Source organism: Ascaphus truei, chromosome 2 (genome assembly GCF_040206685.1).
Source record: "Ascaphus truei isolate aAscTru1 chromosome 2, aAscTru1.hap1, whole genome shotgun sequence".
Classification (NCBI taxonomy): Eukaryota; Metazoa; Chordata; class Amphibia; order Anura; family Ascaphidae; genus Ascaphus; species Ascaphus truei.
In genome coordinates, this window is record NC_134484.1 from 112,187,650 (window position 1) to 112,213,262 (window position 25,613).

The 25,613-nt window shown below is 41.3% G+C and overlaps 1 protein-coding gene across 2 annotated transcripts; it reads left to right on the plus strand.

Moving 5' to 3' along the window:
- Nucleotides 1-298: 298 nt before the first annotated feature.
- LOC142484989 (kinesin-like protein KIF20A) lies at nt 299-25,613 on the plus strand. Of its 2 annotated transcripts, XM_075584227.1 has the most exons (19): nt 299-454; nt 3,123-3,244; nt 4,236-4,319; nt 6,104-6,223; nt 6,418-6,556; nt 6,650-6,834; nt 7,795-7,846; nt 8,585-8,764; nt 12,364-12,475; nt 16,356-16,427; nt 16,839-16,985; nt 17,720-17,882; nt 19,099-19,260; nt 19,830-19,969; nt 20,884-21,049; nt 22,859-22,937; nt 24,337-24,395; nt 24,584-24,694; nt 25,264-25,613. In XM_075584227.1, exons 1-19 carry the CDS (start codon nt 328-330, stop codon nt 25,528-25,530), a joined length of 2,487 nt encoding a protein of 828 aa, XP_075440342.1. In that variant the 5' UTR covers nt 299-327; the 3' UTR covers nt 25,531-25,613. The 2 variants fall into 2 exon arrangements, with proteins under 2 accessions (XP_075440342.1, XP_075440349.1); XM_075584234.1 differs by lacking the exon at nt 16,356-16,427.

Below are 25,613 nucleotides of genomic sequence, written 5' to 3' on the forward strand. Positions count from 1 at the left end.
AAATTAAAAAAAACAATACTTGTGATTTGTTTTTCAGACAAGACACTTTTAAACCTAATTGGGTCACTTGGGTCTCACTGCGCCGTTCACTGAAATCATATTATATTCTCCCAAGAACACCATGCATTTGGATACTAGCCCAGTGCTTCTATCGCCTCTGCGTTGCGCTACCAGCCAATAAGCTTCAGGATAGAGAAGTAGGCGGGTTCTCTGCATCCCGCCTACCAATGGAATGCTAGACAGGAGGCGCGGCGCAGAATTCCAGAGCCAATAGAATCCCTGGCAGGGGCGGGCGTTTAACGCGCGGCGCATTTGTAGAAGGTGTGAATGAAAGTGGCTGTGTCAGGTCACGAAGTTTGTCAGTGCGCGAGGTGCGGGGTACAGGTGCGCTGGGGGCAGGGTTCTAATCGCAGAGCGTTTGCAGGTGGCGCCAGTGATGCGGGCTCACTCCCCGGTAATGCATTGGCCTGGTTTTGAATGAGTTGCTGCTGCAGCAGCAGCCTCGGGGTGTTTCATTATGCGCCACTTCATGAAAATATGCTTCAATGTTGCATTGCCTGTTGTAAAGATTGGCGGTAGCAGTGAGCAGCATATTCATGGCGCAACATTAATACCAGCGCGCACTTACATTATTTCGTTTTGGGACTGACTTGCTATAATAGTTGCAGGAACTTCACAGACGTGTCATTGGGAAACGGAAAGCGTGGGGACATACTCGTACTGAGCTGGCAGGTGCGCTCATGCTGGCTGCGATGAAACACATTGCAGTGTGTGGCCAGTGTAAGGGCTCGTTCAGGGAGGCAGCTGAGGACTCGGAGGGGGGGGCGTGCGGGAGGCAGTGCTGGGAGTTTGCTGGGCGACATGTGATTATCCCCCAGCAGACTTTTCAGCGTTGGGGAGGGGGCGGGGCTACAGACGGCAGGGTAAAGTATCCAAGCTGCAGTCATGAAATCATTCTGAAGAATGATTTCATTGGCTGCCTTGGTCCCTGTGACGCTGCTTCAGCTCCAAGAAACGAAATTTTCGTTTACTGAAGCTGTCGTCAGCGGCAACGCCTGGCTTCGGAGGCAGGGCAGTTGCTACCCTGACAACAAGTATTCAAATTGAATACTTTGTTGCTCACGGCAGCACACACGTCAGCATGCCCGCCCTCCGAAGCCAGCACCTTGAACGAGGCCTGAGCAAGCGCTGGAGCATGTGCGATGCTAGCCAAGCAATCAAATTTGAATTTGCCGCTCGTGCGTCATGTGAGCGGTTCGCCCAATGAGGGCGCTCCAAGCATGAGCACCAGGTATCCTGCTGGTACGTGGGGGGCATTGTGGGTAGTTGAGCGAGTGGGTAAGTATAGGTTTTTTATTTACCTGTGCACAAGCACCACTTGAGCGGGGGCTTGCATATATCTATATATGTAAGTTCCCACCACAAGCGCCGCCCGCTCAGCGCTAGCGGGGACTTGGCCTAAGGCCTGGGACATAGTTATTGGAAGCTCGCTGAGACGCGCTCCTGCTCTGCCTCGTCTGCTGAAAATGGGGCTTTTTTTCTGTCCTTGCAGGCGAGGCAGTGAGCGCGCTCAGGGGGCGGGGTGGAGGCGTGCCGGGAGGCGGGGCTAGTCCCCTGCTCCCATTGGATGGGAGCGGTCACGTGACCGCTCCTCCGCTTCCCCGAGCGGCAAATTTCAAACCTGCCTGTCCCAAGTTTCTCAGCCTCCGCACGCATCCGCGCGCACGTGGAGGGGGAAACTATAGCCACGCTGATGACAGATGCAGGGGCTTTGTGCATCTGCTCAGCGCGGCTCAGCCTGCCTCAGCAACGCTTAAACTCACTATGTCCCAGGCCTTAGACTAAACTTTAATACATAATAAATACACCAACTTTTTTCAAATCAATTAAAATTAACACATGAAGGTAACTGAGTATGCGGCTGACACCGACACTGCTAATGAGGATGTATATAATTCTGTTTAGCTACAAAGCAATAGACCAGACTAATGTCACTGTAATATCTTAGTGAGCTATGTATGGTCAATATAATCAATGAGGTATAAGTCGGCCTTATTTAGCTAACCATATCAAATGTCAAGTTTGTACAGGGGTGATAATCAGATCGCCTGTATGCAAAATACTGAGCAGGTGAGTCTAAATCTCTTGGCAATATGAGACTTTTGTAGAGATATTAAGGGTGTCTGGTGGAAGCTTTTCACAGTAGATTTTATTAATTGGAGAACCTGCCTATAGCTTAATGCTCCACTAGTATCTCAAAAATAATTAATAGCAGTCTGGCTGCTACTTTCTTTCTGTTAGTATAGTGCACTTTTTTGGAAACGCTTACAAGAGTTTTCTAAGCAGAGCTTAAATTGCCAATTAGTATCTGTCTTAATTGAAGTAAATACTTGACAATTGTTTTCTCTCAATTCTCTGATTGAAAGCTCACAAAGACTGATTAGAATTTGTAGTCTTGGTTGCCCCAGAGATCTCTAACTTGGGTATGAATATAATATTGTAGATAACTGATCCCATAGATCTATGATTGTAGAAGACCATATTAGAGATAAATAGTTGATGCAAGGGTAGGAATCGGACCACCTGTATGGTACAATAATAGGCAGTTGATTAAAAACTTCTTTAATCTGGGGAATTAGAAACAGCAGAGCTAAGATTGGTGCCCTGCTGCCCTGCTTTTCAGCATTATCTCCTAGCATACAATACTACCACTGCAGTCAGGGATTCTGGGAAATGACATGCAAATAAGCACTCGATGTGTAACTTTGCTTCTTGTCCATTTTTAAGATGGACCCCTATAAGCGTATGCTTGCCATATTAATTTTTCCAGCACAGCCTGGGTTAAAGGGCATAGCCAGTAAACCTACTCAGACAGCTGTTTTGACCTTTTTTGGGTCACTTCAGGTGTGGATGGTTATTGTGTAAACAGGAAAAACCATATGTACCTGAAGATTAGAATTGCACACCCCAAAAAAATAGAAACCTGTTTAATTGTGAGGGGAAAATATTGCTTTTAGGGTCACTTAGTCTATGTAAGGAAACCTGTTGAGATTATTAATGTGAATTTGTGTTGCCACCTGTCACTGGCCATTTATAATGGTTCTTTTGTTTTACTACTCCAGCCTTTGTAGCAATGGATACTAGAGAGGAAAGCGCTGGATATTGTACAGAGCTGGTCACTGTCCTTGATTCCACACCCTGTGCTTCTGGGGCTGATGCTCTTGATTCAGAGTTATCCGGATCGGTGAGTCATGCACAAATATACAGGTCTGCTGCTCTGATGTGTGTATCCAGGCACCCCTGACTGACCGTTCTGTTCTGACTGACAGATTAAATCTGTCAGTGGTGATATTGGATACCGAGGCTTGAGCCTCATTACTCCAAGTTCTCTTGTTGAGTGTATTGTCGCACTCTTTAGGAAGCTTCTTGATCTGTGTTACTTGCCACAGTTGAGTTGGTTTCACAGGTTCAGCGCTGTGATGGGTGCCAGGCACCCCTGTTTACATGTAATCCTTTTATAGTACTTCCCCCCCCCCCCCCTTCTAATTCCCAGTTCAGAGGAGATTCAACTCTTCCAAAATGAAGTGTTTCTGATGCGATAGCTTTAACGTTTCCTCTGGTGTAGATTTCACAATAGCCGCTAAGAATTTGTAGTTGATGTCATGCTCTCTGGTAAAATCGGAAGCTGGTGGTCAACAAGATTCCTAGAACCAGCTCTGTACACCATGGTGTCAGGTGGTCATTTCTACCCGAATAAGAAAGGAAAATTAGTCCGGATGTTGTCTTGAAGCAACAATACCGCAAATGGACACAGTTTTAGGAACTTGGTGGTGAAAATCGCACATCTAAACTGTTGCCGTTTTACAGGGATACAGCCAATGCTATGAGAACATCTGCCTGCAGGTGTCTCACTGGCCCAATCTACGCTCCTATAATTTTTATAGAGCAATGTAAGCCCTGCAATATAATCTTCTGAGCTGTATCATCTGATACTGCAGTTTTGTTTTGTTTTTTTTACCTTATTCCATAAGTTCTGAAATCCTCTTAAAAAAAAAAAAAAAAATTTCAAACTATGTAGGTATAAAGATTACTTATCGCTGGATACTCTGCAGGTTTCAGAGATGTTTGTTAATTTGCTTAGTTGTGAGCACTCTCCCTTTAACTTCTCATGATGTACGTCTAAGCTTGAAGGTGCTGTCCCACCCATCCTTCCACTTTTCTTTTTCTCTCCCAAGGACAATCAAGCCTGCCAACCGCTGAAAGTATATTTAAGGGTGAGGCCATTTTCAAAGGCAGAACTTGCAGGCTATGAATCTCAGGTTGGTGTGCGACTCGTTGCACAATGTCTTATTCCATATACTGACTGTTGTGTAGTACCATTTATGTTTTGTGCAGGCTGTTTCACATGGCACTAAATGATGATTTGAGGGATCTTGAGATCATTCACAAGGTAGATACTGCAGGTGCCTGTCTATCTACTTAACACCTTTTCCCAAATCAAACTTTTTGCTCTGGTAAAGACAAGTTGTCGGTCTCCTTTATGCAGGCTATGTAGCCTGTATTACACTTAATCATAGAATGAAGCAGGGTTACAAGAGCTGAGGTTTAATTGAAGTGGTCACTGTATAAAAGTTATCAGCAGAAACCATACATCTATATGAAATTTCTCCGTAAATTAATGTAAAATATGTTCTATAGAGCTATAGACGTTAAAGGTGCTGCAGAAGGGAGGGCATATGAGATCAAAAATATATGGAACAATTCAATTAAAACATACCGTATAATTCCATAAAACAGCCAGCGCGGGTTAAACCAGAGCGGCGGTATGTACCCAGCGCAGCAAGGCACTAACAGAATGAAGTAAACGCCTTCAACTACAATGAGATCTCATCATTTGAAATTTCATACAATAATCTATATTCCGACAATGATACATTTATAATATAATGTACATAGAAATCATCATAATGAGTACACCTACAAATGACCAAGGAAAAAATTAAATACCCACAGGTAGACATAAAAGCCTTAAGAATAAATGACCGTATAATATAAATCCTATAAAATATTACATCTATAATGCATATTGGAAAAAATGAAAAATAATAAATACATTCATAATCTCATGCAATAATCTAAAATTAATTGAATCCACTATAAAAAGTGTGTATCCTATTGAAAATGTATATTTTATTTAAATAAGTCACTTAGTTACTTGCTTTATATATTTCTAGATACAGTAACTGCACTGTGACATACCAAATAAAATGCACAAATGACATGTACAACAGAATAATTGATAAGAAAATGTATTTCTTAAAGTGCTATGGTGGTACCATAATTCTTCTGAGGAATAATCTCTGCTGGTTCATTGAAACCTTTTTTGAAATATTTAGGAGTCTTGTTTTGGAGAGGAAACTCACAATCTCACACTTGGAGGAGAAATAGAGCATTTCTGCATACAAACACCCCCACCCCCCTCCCTCCCCCAACTGATTTAGGAGCCATTTTGAAACATCAAAAATTATCCCTTGAAGAGATCACCTACATGTTCCCCTACAAATGTTTGTTAAAAAGTGGAATCAGTTTTGCCAAAAAAAAATTGTAAGCATTCTTAAAATCGTAAGTTCTTTCGCCCTCAATTTTAAGGAACTGAATAGGGTTTCCCACATACTCAACTCCTTATGGACAATTTATTACATGCACCACATTTAAAATAGCCATTTCTAATTGGTACAATGGGAATGAACAACTTTATCCTTCTCCCAACAGTGTCACAATTCATTTACCACAAGTCACCCATGGGCTTTTTATTTATTAAAAAAAAAAATGATTAGTTTTACTTTTTAATAAGCTTAGGTGCCTGTTTTTGTGTTGGCCTTTAAAAACAAAACTGATATATCCTTGGATGTCCAATACTGTATTATCTTTCAAAACACCAGTAGGAACAAATCCATCTCGAATGGATTGCATATTTGTGATTGAACAAATGTGCTATTATGCATTGCATAGGTCATAAAGGCATGTAATAATTTTCTTGTATGCATACGTTTGATATGTGGGCGTCAGAACTTTTCTAATAGTGCGTGTATATTCTCTTTAGGGCTGTGTAACTATTGAAAATTCTGAGATGGTGACTCTGCAGGCTCCTAAAGACTCCTCTGCATTGAAGAATAGTGAAAGGGGGGTTGGACAGTCTGTTCACAAGTTTACCTTCACTCGGGCAAGTACATAGGACAAAAAACACAAAGCTGTAAAATAATGTACTTTTCCTTTCAAAAACTCAATGCAGTGCATCATTTTGGACACACACATTGTGTTGGATTCTCTTTTGTTTGAATATTTGTTTACATTTGTCAGTCTTGGTTCCATACGTTTCTCACGTTTCTCACGTTATGTTGGCTGCCAATCCCACAGATCTTTGGACCTGAAACCATGCAAGCAGAGTTTTTTGAAAGCACGATGAAGGACTTGGTACATTCTTTTGCCGGGGGGCAGAACGGACTCGTGTTCACTTACGGTGTCACTAATGCTGGTAAAACATTTACTATTCAAGGTATGACTTGTTCAGCTATGTTCCACTGCTGCGTTATCACCCCACTGGCAAAGATGAGCCTCGTTGGACAAATTAATGTTTTTCATCTAACAGGTTCTCCAAAAGATGGAGGTATATTACCTCGATCACTGGATGTGATTTTCAACCACATCAAAGGCAGGCAGTACCCAAAGATGAACCTGAAGCCCCATCTTGGCAGCGATGTCATGAAACTAGATGCTGCTCAAGTAAAACAAGAGGAAGCCATGAAAGCATCTCTTCTTGCCACCCTTAAAGAGGTTGGTGCTGTAAACTAAAGTTTGTTTCTGTACACTGAAGTAATCAGAACTACTGTATTTGCAAGACACGTTAAATGTGTTCATTGAATAAAAATGACAATTTTAGAGGGTCGTTATGTTTTTAAGGGTTTGTCTTGCAATATTACTGCTACACACCCTCTATCTTCCCCCCCCCCCCCACCCCCCCCTGGAGGCCTTACCAGCTTCCCCGGGGCAACAACCCCATCACCAACCTCTACCCCAACAAAACACCACACACCATAATGTGCTATGGCCCTATTATCCAAATCTGGCAAATGGTGCTTTTGACCATTGAGAAGCATACAAAATATACATTACAATAAAGTCAAACACTAACCATTAAAGCCATTGATTGTCACTGGCTACCTATGCTCTCAATGGGGGCACAGATGCACACCATGGCAATCAATGGGTACTTGATAGTAAATAAAAGTAGCACTTATCCCTGACTGTGGAACATATTCAACTTTGTTCGCTCTAGAAGAAAAAATAATATCCAAACTGCAATTGAGCATTATAGAACGTGGTTTATGGCTTCTTGTCACTGAATGGTCACCCCCAACATAAGATTGCTCAAATTTGACAAAACAATGACTTTATTTTCAGACTTTATTTTGATAGTGTCAGCAGTGGTATGCTTCTTCTTTTTTTTTTTTCTTCTTTTTTTTTAATTTAAAATGTGTTTGATTTTTAGTTTTGATGAAGGAATGGGGTTTATTTGTTGGAAGTTATGACTAGCATATATGAGGGCACTTTGTGGTGTCTGACTCCTGACTGTTTTCAGAAAGTATTGCTCTTTCTAAGGCTTCTGTAACAGATGGAACTCAATTAAATGGCCAAAGAATTCAATAAAATTAGTTAAAATGTCCAACTAGTTTGTTAAATGCGGGACTAAGGTGGCAAAGTACATTCTAACTTTGTTACTGTATATTTCTACAGGATGAACGCGGCATGAAGATTGTTCCTTGTGAGAGTATTTCTATTGATTCAGGTAAAGCAACGATTGAATGCAATATACAGTGATAGTTGTTCAGTTACTGACTGTATTACCTGATTGCAAGTAATTTTGACATCTGTAAAACAGTTACCCATCATACCAACTCAAATTGCAAAGCCAGTATAACCGCCTCACACGGAGACCCTAACAGCTGTCGGTGAGTAGGTTTATTGGCTGTGCACTTCTTAAACCCTGGCAGTGCTGAAAATCTCTAATACCGCAGGAATACGTTTATTGGGTCCATGTTAGAATGGATTTGAAGCAAAAGGTGATACTGTGCTCATTTGCATGTCATTTCCCAGAACCCCTAGCTGCAGTAGAAGCCTTGTATGCTAAGAGATAATAGGGAGAAATGGGGTTGTAGACCTGTCTGAGATGTGAATTTGCTCAAAAGTGGTATTTTCTATTTGCAATACACTGTACAGTAGAGGATCTTTGTCAATTTTTTTTGCCCACCATAACTTATTTAATGTGTGGGTACGTTTTCTTAACTTGGTTTCACTTTGTTTTAAAACAAGTCGTTTTGCTATTAAATGGCGTTCTATACCCCGCAGTACCATCACAAAATAATCACTGGTAGCAAACACATGAGGACCTTTAACTGCATTCACACCATAATGCCACTAGGTGTCTATGTCAGAGGAGTTGGTAGAAAACTGTAGTCTGGTTGTAAACTGTTCGGATATTTCTAAAAGCTGTTGTGCTAAAGCAGGATTCCTTTCTAATGAACAGCGTGCAGATATCTTGCTGCTGGTGACAGAAACTCTCATCAGTTCTCTGCCTGGGTGTCTTTCTTTGAAATTTATAATGAGTATGTTTACGACTTGTTGGACCAGTTTACTTCATCGAAGAATCAGAAGCGGCCACCGTTAAAAATCTGTGATGACCAGGCAGGCAATTCTTATGTTAAAGGTAAGTCTTTACACCTGTACTAAACATGGCTGACACATCCTTGGCATATTGTGGCTTCTTGGCAGAGGTAGAAATGTGTTACTACAGTAGACAATTACTTGAAATATTAATGGGGTTTTTTGGCGGGGGGGGGGGGGGTTATTTTTGTATTTAATTTTGTCTCCTTGGTAGTTTCATTTCCCAGTATGCCACATGTACTGTACCAGTGGGAATTCATACTTCCTCATCTGTAGTTGTCAATGGTTGTTTCTCAAATATGACTGTTCTTTTTCTACTCCTAATGTACCTTTTGGTGACTAGGGAAAGGGGCAAAGAATCCAGTTGTTTAGAGTTAAAGGATTCTAAGAATTGTCAGGAGCATCCCAAAGATTTCTATATCTTGTTTTTTTAAGAATCACAAGTTTAGGCTAGGAATCTGCTGGAAGACCTTGAAACGAAGTAAAGTCGGCAGTAAATGCTAAAGCCGCAAGTGTACTTAAGCATGCGGTGGGATGCTTTAGTTCATACAGGGTATGAATTTTTGTGCTCCCCTTTTAATTATATGGTGCCAACATGTTCTGCATTTTGGTATAATGTGCGGGTAAGAACAAAACAAAATATATACAAGCAAACATAATGACCATAAGCTTCTCAGAGCAGGGACCTCATTGCTTATCAGTCATGGGCTATGACAGAAAGGTGATTCTAAACTCCATATATTGTCAGTGGGATGAATACACTACATGCAGGAATCCATATCCATAGCACTGCATTTCAGTACAGCTTGAATGCTTTGTCTTACTACAGTGAGGCTTGTATAGAAGATCCACTATCACAGTTCATAACCAGCATACTTGGTTACTAAATCTAAAAAAGGATTAGTAAGGAAACTGCATGGTAGGTGCATAGCACTTATTAAAAACAACTTTGTAACAGCCTGCATCACTCCAAGAAATCTTATTTTATTGACTCATCGCCGGCGTTTCGCTCCTCCATGGCACCTTTTTCCATGTACAGAAAGATCTTTGTACTGTGGAAAAAGCTCCATGGAGGACCAAAACATTGGTGATACTTCAATAAAAGAAGATTTCTTGGAGTGATGCCTGTTGCAACTAATCTCTTTAAACTCATAAGTAGTGTTGTACCAAGTCTGTAGGATTGCCGGATACCAGTTATATGGGCCAGTTTGGAGGCTGGGTACCCGGCCGGGTAGCATTGGCTTACCTGCAGGCGGTGGAGGGTGAGGAAGACTGCTCCGACATCGTTGGAGTAGCAGCAGACTTCCTGGTGGCGGTAACGGCAGCAGAAATCCTTGTTCAGCCGGCGGGAGCAACGGAACACAGCACACAGCTGAGGCTGGTGGTAGCCGGGGAACCATGTGACCGGAGCAGGAGCGTTCCAATTGGACAGCCGGGGAGGAGCTGGCTGTCCAATAGGAACGATTCTGCTCCGGTCACATGACTCTCACCAGCATCAGCTGTGTGCTGTTCCGCTGCTCCCGACGGCTGAACAAGGACTTCTGCTGCTGCTGTCACCGATACCAGGACGTCTGCTGCTCCAATGATGTCGCCGCAGTCCTCATCACCCTCCGCAGCGGTCTTTCTCGCCCTCGGCTGCAGATGTGTTGAAGTCTTTTTCAGCTGCTCTGAAATTACACGGCGCTGGCCCCAGTCCCCTGCTGCTGGGTCCGGGTAAGTTCCGGGTAGCTGAAAGCACCAGGTAATTTCCGGGTACTCAGTACATCACTAATCCATTAGGGATTCATATGGCGTTCCCTGCACAGAGCACCTTCAGCACTGGAGTAAATGTTTCTGATTTTTATCTGATTAGAGTGGCACTTCTTGCATATATTGGACTTTTTTTAAAAACAAACCATTGCCATCTTTATTGGTTTTTTTTTTTTTTTTTTTAAAGAATTAAAAGTAGAGTAGCTGCCAACTTGACAGACACCTGCTCTCTTCCCCAACCCCCCCCCCTCTCCCCCCCAAAAAAACCTACCAAATTTGTAGTGCAGAATCAAGTCAAGATTAGCGATGTACCGTTACCCGGCGGCTTTTCAGCAACCCAGAAATTACCCGGACCCGGCAGCTGGAAAGGGGACCCGGCGCCGGGTATCTGGGTAATGTCAGGGTAGTTGAAAAGTATCTCTTACTTACCTGCTGGAAGCCCGCGCGGACATCTGAACAGGTAAGCAGAGGTGCGGGGGCGGTGGGGCAGCATCAGCAGTCAGTGTGGAGCCCGCGCGGGAGCTGCAGGACGCCATACAGCTGGCTGTCCAATAGGAAAGCTTCTTCTCCTGCTCCGGTCACATGGTCCCCGCTCACAGTGCAGTGTGGAGTCCTGCAGCTGCCGCGCGGGCTCCACACTGACTGCTGATGCTGCCCCACCGCCCCCGCACCTCTGCTTACCTGTTCAGATGTCGCCGTGGGCTTCCTCCACCCAAGGTAAGTTTCCTCCACCCGCAGGTAAGTGAAAAACCAGGTAGCCGGGTACCCGGCCGGGTACAAGGTGCCAAATCCTCCGGGTACCCATTACATGGTTTAAAAAAAATGTAGGGCCCGGTCCAACACTAGTCAAGATGCAGCCAAAGGAGAATCTTCTCGCATTAGAAGATAACAAATGCAAAAATCATACCAGACACGTGGATATAATGGTCACATTATCATTTGATAGACCATGTGAATGATAAGACTACGGCATGTCTGTAGAAGAATGGGTTCATAAGATGTAGCTATTGCAATGTATTGTAAAGTTTGTGGGCTTGAATTTCATAATCTAATTTTAAAACTATTCATTGAAAAGCAAATAAATTGACGAGTGGCACCTGTATTTTACTACCTTGATATGGGGACAGTGGAAATACCATAGTGAATGATACGATTTTCTTTATTTTTTTTTTTATTTGTTATTGACAATCAGCTGAACCCTTAATAGTTGCAATAGATTAAGGAAGTCAAAGGTGGATCGAAAGTTGAGGTAAATGAGTTGGAATATTAACCGTATTTAGCATGTATGTTATCATACAGTCAAATCTCTAGTGTCTTCCATGAAATGTAATGCAGTGTTAACATTACAAATCGCATGTTTCATACACCCAAAAATAATGAATTCGCCCAGTAAGTTTATTTTTTTTTATTTTTATTTTGCCTGATCGATTTTACCAGTTTTGCCAGTGAAAGTGGTTCACTTGATTGTGTGATTCCTTTTTGTACTAAGCATTAAAGCTGCAGTTAAAACTCCCAATTTTTTTTTGTTGCTTTTTTTAACTTCAATATTTTTATGTGGGCAATCTCTACTTACCTAAAGAACTGCATAGCTGGCGGTCACTTCGTTCTCCGTCTATTGATCGGCGAAGTTTGTCGACATCTTTAGATCTGGGGAATGTAAATGGTTGCTATAGTAACAAGCATGCTTGTTAAAATAGAATACAAGAAAATTGGTCTTTCAAAGTTGTTGTTTTTTTTTTGTTTTTTTTTTTTTTTTAAACAGAAAATGCTTAAAGTGTTTTTTCTTACTACAGAACTGATTTCTTAAAAAAAAAACCACACATGCAGGATATTGCTTGAACTGCAGCTTTAAAGCAAGGTTTAATTTTTTTTTTTAATTTTTTTTTTAAATAGACTTGAAGTGGCTAAACATAACGAGCACTGAGGAAGCCTGCAAAATATTGCAAATTGGCAATAAAAATAGGAGTTTGGCATCTACTCGGATGAACCAACAGTCCAGTAGAAGGTTTGCTTAATTTACTGAATTGTTATGGAAATACTTTCTTTTAGGTTTGCTTAATTTACTGAATTGTTATGGAAATACTTTCTTTTGTTATGGAAATACTTTCAACTGTTGAACGCACTTTTCTATATCACAGATTTAAACAAAGTATGCCAACATTCATTATAATCCCTGGCCTTTACGGTGTGGTTCTTGAATACATAATTCTTGATATGTTAAGCAGGATAGGAGGGGTAGGGCAGGAAAAGGTAAGTACTCCCGCATCGGCTTAAAAGAATTAATAGAGATAAAGGTGCGATAAGGATATGCGACATGTGAATCAACAAAAGAAGAAAGAATCCCTCTAGAATGCACTCATGATCTAATGTAGATGTAATAATTGGAACAATAACTACAAATTGGCTTTTAATTTAATGATAAAAATTGAAAGGAATTGTCAAAATTGTAATCCATGACTTGACCAAACGATTGGCTAACCAGGTATTAGTGGTAGGACAGACAAAGTCACTGTGAACCAGTCTGTCTTTTACATTCATCGCCCTCCTACTCACTAAAGTTGGTTTCTGGCGGAGTACTTTGCTAAGGTCTTCATCCTCTAGGAGGATGTGCCAATGTCGATTTTTAAAATGGTTGTAATATGAGGCCACTGGTTATTGTAGGTTCCTATAAATCTCACCAGACGTTGTTCAGGTTCTGGATTAATCTTATTTGCAAGGCGTTCAACACGCTCAGTGTACCTGGCCCTATTATACGCTTTCTTCACTGAGCGCTTGCTGTACCCCTTGCTAGAAGCCTCTGCCTCATTACATTGGCCTGTGTTTCAAATTCCGATTTGAACGAGCAATTTCCCAGTACCCTTAAGAATGGACCAACTGGAATCCTGGCTATTTGATGCTGAGGATGGTGACTATCAGCATACAATAAGATGTTGGTAGCTGTATCTTGCCGGTGCATGGTGGCTTCAATTCTGCCAGGTTGGGTAATCGAGATGGTTAAATCTAAGGTTGTACTTGATTTTACTAATATCATTAAATTAAACATAGATTGAAAACACGTGTGTGTGTGTGTGTGTGTGTGTTCTAAGGTCACAAATGGTGCCAATTTATTCGAGAACTCAACACTAGTGTTTTCAATCTTCATGGGTATTGCTAAGCAGAGCTAATCTTGGTAGTAGCGCATGCATGCATACATACGCTACTACTAAGATGAGCTCTGCATATCAATATCCATGAAGAGCCTAATAGTTATTCAATAGAGATAATTGACTAACAGTTCCAATACTGCTTGAATTTGTTGAGTTTGAATATTAAGTGTGTTGTCAGTCTCTTTAGAATTGGTCATGGATTCCCAGATGATTTTTACAATACATGGGACCCTTGGTTGGTCCAACGTCTAGACAACCAACATGACCATATTTAGATTGTCACCAGAGAGAAAACAGAAAAATAGGTATGGCAAAAATAGAAAGTCATGTTTCTGGATAACCGGCTGAATCAAGTAGAGAATATAACAAAGAGAACCCTGTCAACCGGGGAAGAGCAAGGATCCGTACCCCATCCACCTTCCCCCACCTCCCTCTCCCCTCTTACCCCTCTCCCCCTCTTTTAAGATCTATCGTAGATCTTATTCTCTTTTCCTATTCTTTTCTTCTCTTCTGACTTGACCGACAGCAGCGAAACCCACTGGTTGGGAGTAGGTCAATTCTGATCCCAACAATATAAGGTTAATCTGGAAGTATAAAACGTGATTAGAGACCAGCAAAAAAAAAACCTGTCGCTCTGTACTTCAATAATATTGTTATTATGTACTGTTTATTTCTATCTATCCAATAAAAAATATTAAAAAAAAAAAAGAATTGGTCACGGATTTAAATTTTGCCAATTCCTTTCTCTTTTTTTTTTTTTGTTATTAAATTAAAAGCTAATTTTTAGTTAAAATTACATCTACATTATATCATGAGAGAATCCCTCTAGAATGCATTCTTTTGTCGAGATACATAATTCTTGACTAAGTGAAACTGAATAATTTTGACTTCTGGTAATCTCTTCAATCTGAGACAGTTTTGACGACCCCTTTTTATTTCCCTCTCCTAACACTGTTTCATAGTGCCAACCTGTGACCTTCATGTGCCTCTAACTGTAGTTTTACTAAATTGGACTGTTTCTACTCAATTTCTTCTGTGTAGTTACATACTGCTAATCAAATGCCATACCACTGTTTATACTGTACTTTATTGGATGTTGCAATGGTCTATAGTCATTAGTTAAGAATCCATTTCAATATCCAGTCCAAGGTTCCAAAATGCAGTGTTTGCAACACTAACCATGTATTGTATTCCATTTTTTTCTGAATATCCCCAAGTAACATTTCTTTGTAGTAATGTACTTCCTTACATATATTGTGTGCTCTTAGTACTGTGCGTTACAGCCCCAGGGTTTTGTTCATAGCGTGCCAACTGAATCCTCGTAAGGCAGTTCTGTGAGAAACCCGAGAAGTCTTAGTACAGTAATGTTCTAACAGTGAAGAAACATCCGTCACATACAATTTTTATGTAGAACCGGATCAGACGGGGTTGCCGGAGAACTGGGGAAATCCCAGATGGGCCCACTGCATGCTGTGACAGATTCCAAGTCCTAGCGCTCAAAACACCTCTCAGCCTTGTCACCGCCTTAACACGGCTGCAGGTGCACTATGCACTGGAAAGAGTAAGCAGGGTTTTTTCCCATTTTGACCCTTAATGTCCGTTCAACACTGAAGACAAGTACAAAAGCTGATGCAAAATGTCGTTATTGAATCCATAGAAATATAGCATGCAAATAGCTCTAGCGCCAGGTGTTGATTCTGACAGTGAGGGTAACTGGAGCAGAGTACTTTACACCCCCACATACTCCTGAGATGTCATTTGTTTTTGTACATAGCCTATCAGGTCTATACACTGGGCACATAGTGTCAGGGATGCAAATGTTGTGGAAGCATTGATTTGCAACATCACATTGGCTCCCCTATGGTATTCAGATATATAATTATGTACTCTATCTTTATTTCCGTGTAACCAACAGCCTCCCCCTCCCCCACCCCCCCCCCCCCCCATTCTGTATTACAGGCTGAGATGCAATTCTGCTCTGTCTTACAGAAAGCACAGAATGACAGGTGTCCTACTCTAGCATCACAACACTGAGGATGAGCAAATATGAATGAGTTGTATGTCTTAGTTGAGCCTTAAAGCAGCAAAACGTGAAATCTTGTACAGTTTTAAATAAATCAGTTCTGTAGTATTGAAGTGATTTTAATTTTTACATTTTTTATTATTCAACTCAATGCCATTTTAATGAGGTTTTTTTTCAAGCATCCTTTGATTTCTATAGCAGGTTTTAACCCACCTCCCAAGCGAAGCAAGATTTTTGCTGCACTTTCCTGTTTGATATTTGTTGCCAATATTCCCAGCAGTTTGAGCTGTAAACTGTAACAATAGATAATGTTACCTTAGTGATGTACTGTAAGGATACACTGCAGCTGCTGAGTTACACTGACTGTAAAAATCCTTAGTGTGTGCATAACATAATGGCTGCTTCAAACTTAGAACAGGAGCACCAAACAATTGTCACTTGGGTAAAAATGTAGAATTAATTTATACATGGTTACATGCACAAATTCTAGTTGTTAAAGCAGCAACACTACTTTCCATATTTTCTATTCTTTCAGTGGGGGGAAATATTACTCAAACCCTGAGTTGTTGGGTTGCCAGAAACCATTCTGCAGGGGGTAGGTAAATACGAGCATTATATAACGGGTCTCGTATCTGGGTTTAGGGAAGGTACTGATATCTGTTTTCATGATCTACATGTTACGATTTTTGTGATCTCTGAATTCTTTTTCTTTTCAGCCACAGTATATTTACAATCAGACTTCTAAAACTAAGTGCTGATAATGATCCTAGTGTTCTTGGTGTGTCAGAGTGAGTCTCCTATTTTTGTTCCTTGAGCACTTTGATTCTTGACAGTCTTAATGCACGTTCGGGGCCTTGCAACCTCTGAAATAACCGTTTTACCATTCATAAATGTCCTGCTGGTTTTCAAGCTGCTGATTAAAAAAAAAAAACTTTTGTTTGGTTTGCTTTAGTGTGCATGGCCTTTGTATCTTGGCAACACAAATTGCAATACACGACAAACCTAGTAAAATATATATACTGTACATGGTAAAAATACAATACTCAGCAAACATAGTAAAAAAAATACACTGCTGTGCAAATTACAGTATTTGCACTAAGCTGTAAAGTTGCAGGGATCTTTATATGCCGCAAATATTCCTTTATGACCATTGCATATGTCCTACATGTTTGTTTTTTGTTTTAATACCCGTCATGCAGGATGTCTCTCTGTGATTTGGCTGGTTCTGAACGTTGCAATAAAACGCAAACCATTGGTGACAGATTGAGAGAAGCTGGAAATATCAATAATTCTCTCCTCATTCTTGGCAAGTGCATTGCAGCGCTGAAGCAAAGTCAGAACCCCAAGTAAGTTTGATCTCTAGCACAGACATCTGATTCATCTGCTTAACATTGCAGCCACCACCTGTCTGTCAAGCATCGGATCATGCATATTTGCTATTGGTAACTTAAAAATAATAATTACTTGTTTGACCGCTAAATATATGTACGTAGTAGGTTTAATGCAATGTATAACGTGTTATGCAGTTTAGAAGTATTGCTTTGTCAGACAATCTAACAATTTACCTGGGACTTGAACTGTTGAGCTCATTACCAAAACACATTAAGTAAAGATGTGGAAAAAGCTCCAAATCCATCTTGTTTACAATGGAAATGTTACAAGCTTAAATTGCTCTAGTAGAGGCTGGCTGCTTATTTGCAGACAGACTCTTAGCATGTGGAGCATGATCTATTTTCATTGTACTGAACTTGGAATAGGTTAACCCATTCACTGCCCAAATCTATTTTAATTGGTGTTCACCAAGTTCTTCATTGAATTTGTTACTTGCTGGCACCCTAGTTAGGGGTATCCCAGAGGATCTGCCATGCCTCTGCTGTAATGTACACTTCTTCTTGCAGATACAGTATGTACTGTACGTAATAAAGTTGGGGTTCCTTTTTCTCATTGATATCCGCTGACTATTTTACAATCCGTCTGTAGTTGGGCAATATTCCATCATTGCATAGTGTATATTGCGTATTGGCAGAGCGAGTTGGGTGGTTTTTGTTGCAGTGTCTTTGTAGCAACCGTTTTTCTACAGAAAGCCCAGCAATGTGCCGTTCAGAGAGAGTAAGCTGACTCGCCTTTTCCAGCCATTCTTTTGTGGCAAAGGCAGAGCTTGCATGATAGTGAATATTAATCAGTGCGCTTCTACATATGATGAAACCCTGCACGTCATGAAATTTTCAGCGGTCGCTAAACAAGTAAGTGAAGACAAGTTGAACTTGCCGCATGCCTTTTTTATTTTTTTCTTCTCGGGTAACTGTAGAATAGTAGATTTGTGCTGTCTTTAAAGCATGGCTGGGATCCCACTGCTGCCACAATGTAGTACTGGGAAAAGTCTTCTAATGCCGCACTATTCAAAAGCATTTTAACGTTCTGCTAATAAAGCAAATATTATGTCTTGTGATTTGAGCTTTACTTTTGAATAGTGCGGCATTAGGCCCCGTTCATACTGCGTACTTTGCGACGTGCGCGTGCGTTCGTCACCAACCCCTGGTGGCCAATGGTAGTCCACTCTTGAAATTACCATTTGGCTGCAAAGCACGGCGTCTACGCTGCTGCAGTTGTGGGAGTCTCTTGAAAGTGTGATTCCTGGCTGCAGCAGCGTGACATCAGTTTCAGCAGCCAGAGACTCAGCAGCTCTCTGACACGTGCGTGTGTGTGTACGCACACTTTTCTGTTTGTTTACACAGCCCCCCCACTCTCCGCAGTATAATAATTAAAAAAAAGGGGGAGGGGGGACGGCACCCGCAACTGTCGGCCAGAAACTCCTCTTGCATCATTCCGTCTGCTGGGGATGATCACACATTGTCCAGCAGACAGAGGCGCGCGCATACAGAGTCGCAAAGTGCGCGGTGTGAACGGGGCCTTAGAAAACAAGTGATGGGAAGTGTCAGCCATGCTGTTTAGGGAGGTTTAGGGAGTGGTTGGGTCGTAAGTAAGAACTTCTAGTTTGCGGTTACTTGTTCCCAAATAAGCTTCCATTTTGAGAAAAGGAGAGCGTATATAATGTGTTCACATTATAGCATTCCTTGTAACTGTATCTATTAGAACATTTAGTGTGCAAGAAAGATCTGACCTTTTTAGCGTCTCTTAAAATACTCTAGATTCAATTCTCAACTTTAGAAAATGTGGTGGTCATTGCATCCCTACACTGCTTTACAAAGCACTGGGTTATATTGCAATGTGTTGCAATCCATGCCACAAAAAGGTGGTTGCAGTAGCCTTTGAATCCAATGCCTTTTCCACTCTCCCCAGCCCTGCTAACTGTTTATGAAAACCGTTATCGGCTGGTTATTCAACTAAGTGAATAGTGTCTGCTGCAATGTCGCAGTTCCCCTCTCTCCCCCTCTCTCCCATTTATTTTGCATTGCTGTTGTAGGTCTTTAAAGCTGGACTGTATTTAATATTCTTAAGGTTGTTCAGTCAATTCAACCCAGAAACTTTGATTTCATGATCCCAAGACTAGTGGGAAAAGATGGAAAGGCTGTCATCAATCTCGATGACAATCTGTCTTTTGATGAACTTCTCTCTGATGATGAAGAAGACGACATAGACATCACTATCTTGAGCGCAGAGGTAAGGAGTATAGTGTGACCACCCCAACCCTCCCCCCCCCCCGATTGGCTTTAACCCTGTACATTCTGATTACCTGTACAGTCTGTTACTATCTCTTGCGTTGTGCCCTATATAACCCTCTAACACTCTACAGCTTTTCCCTTTTACTCTTCCAACTAAAAGGGCTGGGGAACATTAGTGGCCTGTAGCCTACATAGCCACTTGCCCAACACCATAGTTTGCACCATGCAAGAGGGGATCCCTGTCGCTGTCCACCATTTCTCTAGCTACTTGCCTTTAGATCCTCATGTGGCAACTCATTTGATCTGTTTTTCACTCTACATTCTCTCTCTAGTTTGAGTGAAGCATTCCCTCCTCCACCTTCCCTCTTCAGCTACATTTCAGGATACAGATTTTACTTTTTGGGAGAAGGAGGCAGGGCTAGCGGAATAATGGATCACACTTCTATTTTACATAATTGTTTGCCTCTTGTTTCAGTGAGTCCTTTTGTACTACGGGGCATCCATACTGTCTGTTGGCACATTTCTGCTTCTGTTGCAGGCAAGTGACTGCTTGTAAATTCTTTTCAGGATCTACTAAAAAAAATAGAAGACTTAAGAGCCAAGCTAATTGCCGAAAGACAAAGCAAACTGATTCTTGAATTGCAGATCCGGAAGGAGATGGGTGAAGCAATGTACCAGCAGATGGTAGATCTTGATGAAACTTGGAGGTATGTCGGGGGCTTTGCATCGAAACTTTAGGCTCTGCGGGGCACGTGCATAAAGTTCCTTTCTGATGACTCACATGGAAGTCAATGGAATCCTGTTGATGACCCCCACAGACACTCTGAGCACATTTCTTGTCTATTCAACGGTTCTTGTACATTTTTTAATGGTAAACCATATTTCCCCACTGAAAATATCCTGGCTTGAAACTATAGTGTACCTACTAATCATGCATCTTGGAGGTTTTTTATTTATTTTTAAATCTGTATAACTATACATTAACCTTTTTTATATAACTAACTTTATTTCATATAGCACTTTTTTTTCCCAACGGGGCCTCAAAGCGCTTTACAATTACAGTATAGTGGGCAGTATGCAGCACACAACTTTTTACAGGCCGTCCCTGCCCCGGAGAGCTTAATCTGTTTTTAGTGCCTGAGGCACAAGGCCATAAAGTGACTTGCCCAATGTCACAAGTTGCTGACACCGGGAATTGAACCAGGCTCCACTGATTCAGTGTTTACAGAGTCTTGGTTCGCTGAGCCACTCCTTTTTGTATGAAACAAGACTTGTCTTGTCTTTCAATACCTCTTTCCCTTATATTGGACACAAAGGGGAAACAAATTAATACTTGCACATGCGCTTAGGCAAGAACTGAAACTGTGGAAAGAAATATGACGGGAAATCAAATATGCAACGCAACAGCTAAATGTCTAACTTATACTTGGACACACATTGAGCCTTGAGTTTCTCCTGCATGTGTCAATTTTTGTTAGACCAGTTGTTGTAACTAACCAGTAGTTGTAACTAACCAGTGGTTTAATCAAAGATCTTAATCTACAGTCTGTGGGCCCATCCTACTTTCCATGAAATGTAAAGTAATCATTTCTTGGATTGGAGTTTTTGTTTTGTTTTTTAGCAAGCGCTTTGAAGATCTAAAAGAAACTTATGATGAACAATTGGAGACCAGACTAGAATTGTACAAGCAGGCAATAAAGAACCATGCATATCATCACGCAATGGAAGAAATTGAAGAGCATTATGTACCATTCGAAGAATTTGAAGAAGAACAGGGAAAGGTTGAGGTAAACTAGAATTATTCTGCTTGCACTAGAAGAGGCGTCTCTAAGGGATAACCATGTTCAAATGTGTTTGGGGTCAAAGCAAGGAAGTTTCAAGGGAAGTATTCATCCCAAGGACAGTACAAATGACTGGGTCATCCATTGAAATTGGAGGAAAGGAAATTTCACCAGCAAAGGAAATGTTTATTTTATAGTAAGGGCTGTTAAAATGTGGAATTTACCATTTCATGAGCCTGCGATTGCAGATGTATTGGTTATCTAAAGCAGGGGTGCGCAAACTGGGGGGCGTGCCTTTATGTGGGGGGGGGGGCGCAGGCTGCGTGCAGTGAAACCTGGGGGCAGGCAGAGCTGTGCACGGGCGGCCAGAAGCTCCGTGCAGAGGCTGCTTCCAGTTCTGTTGTGTCTACCTGCAGAGGGGGCGGGGCCTTGCTGCGGCGCCTTCCCTGCACACAGACAAGCCCTCCTCCTCCTGTCTGTTACCCCCATGGGGGGACCTGAGCAGGCTTAATTACTCGTGTGTGTGTGTGTACACACTGAGGGGGGGGCGCCCCGGGCACAAGATTATTTAGGCGGAGGGCTTGCATCAACCTGGGTGCGCAGCCAAAAAAGATGTGCGCGCGCGGCCAAACAGAATAGTGCAGGTGGCGGCCACGTAATTTGGAGGTACGGGGGAGGAGCACGCCCCAGCGCTGTGATGTCAAACGCCCCTCCCTCCGGTGTCTGCCCTACAATAGCGCTGTGTTCCTGCTCTCCTCCGCTGGCAACCTGCTTCGCTGCGATCCTCTGCAAGTGGAAGGGTAGGCTGCCACTATGTCAATCATACTATGAATGTACAGAAATAATAATAAAAAAAAAGTGTAAACACTTCCCGCTCATGCTAGCAAAATTATGCAGGACACCCTGTGCTCATGCTTGGAGAGTTGGTGATGTCACCGCTCTCCGCGGCAACGTGGATGCAGCCTAATTTTGCAAGAGCGAGCTGTTGAAGTATGTAAGTATTTAGGCTGCGCTTATAGTGCCGGCGACGCGACGTCGCCCGAAAACAAATGCATTGTCGCCGCCGCCGCGTTCGCTTCTAGTAAGCGTGACGTGGCACGCGATTTTTTTAAGCCGGCAATATTTGATTTTTCAGGGGCTGTCGCCTCGAGACAGCCCCTGAACCAATCAATGGCCTGGTCGCCGCCGCCGCAAAGCGAAATACAACTTTCGCTAGCGTCGCCGTCGCGGGCACTATACGCGCGGCCTTATACATATTTGTATTTACATTGTATACCGTTTAATAAAGGTTTTTTTTTTCATGTGATTTTGATTACATCAGGCAGGGGGGGCCCGAGAAATTTCATGGATAAAAAGGGGGGCTCGGCATAAAAAGTTTGCTCACCCCTGATCTAAAAGTTAGACCACTTTTTTTGTTTTGTTTTTTTAAGCAAGGGATACAGGGTGGTTATACAGGGATATACCATGACGTACAGTAAACATAGGAAGGATGTTGATCCAGGAAGGAATGATTATTTTTTTTCCCCCCTTTTAAAACCTAATTGGATAATGTTTCACTGGGTTTTCTGTTTGTCTTCCCCCCCCCCCCCCTTTTTCAGCTAAGTTTAACATGGTTTAAACTTTTTTTTTTATTATTTATAGATTTTTCAACCATATCTAACTAGGCGTATTTTTTTTTTTTTAAGAAGGGCAGGATTTAAAGGTGTACCTTTTTAATAGTGAAAGATCTTTGTCATATTTATAGAAGCGGGTTGGGGGAAAAAAATATGAAGTGCCAATTTTTCAATGTATACTCATTCTGAAATGTGCTTACAGGTCAGAGATAACAGAATACTCGAGTTGGAGATTGCCCTTGGTCTTGGAAAAGATCCAGGTGGAGATGGAACAAGCGCAGGTATATGGCATAGTAGCTTTCCCCATTACTGCTTTTAAAACGAAAATGCCCATGCACTTAGTATCGGTGTACATTTAATAGAATCAAGAGAAATACCAGGCAGCACTCTGGGTAAAGAATCTTATTTTTATTTATTCGAGACCACGAGTCTCTGTGAGCAAAGTGTACGTTAAACCTTTTTTTTAATTAATTTTTTTGCACAGCCTTGCTGTTTCTTGTTCTTGGGCTCTTATTCTATACTATTTGTGAGATTTCTTTGTTCTGAGACCATGTGTCTCTTAACAGTAGTCTTATTTTACTAGTGTTGCCTGGTATTTTATCTTTTTATCCTATTACATGTATCAAAGGGACCAAGTTGTAGCCCCTGCAAGATCACATCACCGTGGCAAGGTAGCATGCTTAATCTCTTGGAAATTGTTTTTTTTTTACGTCTGTTTTTTTGTTTACAATGAACTTTCAGTGTGTGTGTTCTTGATAGACAGGTGTATGATTTGTCTTCCATGATAACTTAAACAGAGCACGTCAGTGTAAAATAACTGCTCCCCCCCCCTACCCCCTTGCCACCAAAAAAAGGGTGGCAAGGGGAATCTCTACATATTAGACTAATAGAAAGTTCTCCTTGATGTCATCTATAGCCAATTTTCCAACACATTTAGCAACTCTCTCCTACCAGTAAAATGATGGTGTCACAATGACACTGCCACTTAAGAAATTGGTAGCCCTAAAGGAAAAAATGCATATAAATCTTCTATAAACTAATCAAGGATAACATTAAAGACTGTCAAAAGACATAGGCGAGGCCCTTGGTTGAAGCCTGGTCAGGTCCATGTATGCTTGTCACTTATCTTTCTATATACCACCTAATGTTATCTATAAATGTGTACACTGCATTCAGCCATTTTTTCTTATTGTAATTAATGTTTTTATTTGCAAAACAAGAACACCATACTTCATGTGAATGTCTTTCTATGGTTTACCTGTTGCTCAGTTGGGCGGGAGGCCTAGTCTAATGCGATTCACATGTAAACATCTAGAAGACGTTTTTAGAACTGTAAAAACAAAACTTAAAACATGGATTTTTTAGGACCTTTGATTAACAAGTTTTAAGGACTTAGTCCTGTTTTTTTGTTTTTGTTTTTTTTTTGTTTTTTTTTTTGTTTTTTTAATAATATATATATTTGTGGCTTTTATATACATTTTACAGATTAGTACCTTGCACAAAGTATGGTCAAGTGTGCCTGATTAAAATTAATTAATTTTTTTTTAAAAATAACACTTTCAGACACATTACAAATACATCATTTTCCTGCATTTGTTTTATATTTAGTGGGAAAGCTAATGAGTTGGTCACTTGATCTGTCAAATATGCATCATCATACTATCTTGATCTTCTCTTCAGGACTTCATACAATGTCAAGTGCCCTGGATGTGAGAAGGCAATGTCAAGAAAAAGGAAAGGTAAACCGTGCATGCCCCGCAAACCTAGGTGGCCATTTTGTCTGACTTGAACGTCCTAATTGGCATTCTCTCTACAAACGCTCTTGGTCCATGTACGTAGAGGGAGGGGGGACAGACACGATTTTAAAGGCATTTTTAACAAATACCATAAGAGTAGTTTGGTCACTTCTAAATGTCTCATTTGATAGGTGATAGCCTCATTGAAGATTCAGATACAGACTATTAAAGATGAAGCTGCACTAGCTGCCAAACAACTGACCGAAGAAAATAATCTGTTGCAGCAGCAGCTAAAGATAAAGGTACTGTATGTTGTGTCCTCTTTATCCTTGAACTGAAACATCTTTCGTTCTCTCACAGCTACCTGTATAGTATGCAAAAAAAAGCTACTTTGTTTATTTTTTGGGGACTAGCATTATACTTGCATATATTTCCAGGACAGAATTCAACTTTGCACGTTTTCTTTTCACTTAAAATCATTCTCTGTTCATTAGTGTCCATCTTCAAACTGACTATTTTGGCTTCAGTGATGTAATTGAGAAAATATTATACATATATTCACTCACTTTAGTATTGTGACCAATTTTGTTGGTGTAGTGGTGGCCAGCTTTGTGTCTAGAAGATGGAGGGCGAAAGAGTAATTGTCATTGTGGCATACACTACTTTGGACACTCTCTGTTCTACAGTAGTTCATGGGTGGCCAACTCCAGTCCTCAAGGGCCACCAACAGGTCAGGTTTTAAAGCTATTCCTGCTTCAGCACACGTGGCTGTCATTGACTGAGCCACCTGTGCTGAAGTTTGATCTTTTATCTAGAGGTGTGTTTCTGTTTGTTCTGTGGATGTTCTTATATTAACACTTATGTCTTACAGGAGCAGGAACTTGAAGGTCTGCAGAGTCTGGCAGAGCGGGCTCCTCAACTTGAGACGGCAGTAACAGAACTCCAAGCAGAACTTGATGAAATACGAAAGATCTCGTCTTCCATGGATCTTGGTCAACCAAAAACAAAAAAAGGCTTGTTTTCTAATATTAAATCCACATTGACAGGCACTCCTAAAAAGAGTAGTGGCAAATCCCTTGAGAAATTGGAGGAGACCCCAACTACATCTAGAAAAAGACCAATACTAGCTCGTAAATAAGCGTGTGGTGGTTTTTTTGGGTTTTTTTGTTATATAGTTTGTATTTATTGCTTTTCATATTTAATGTTTTTGCAAAACAAAAA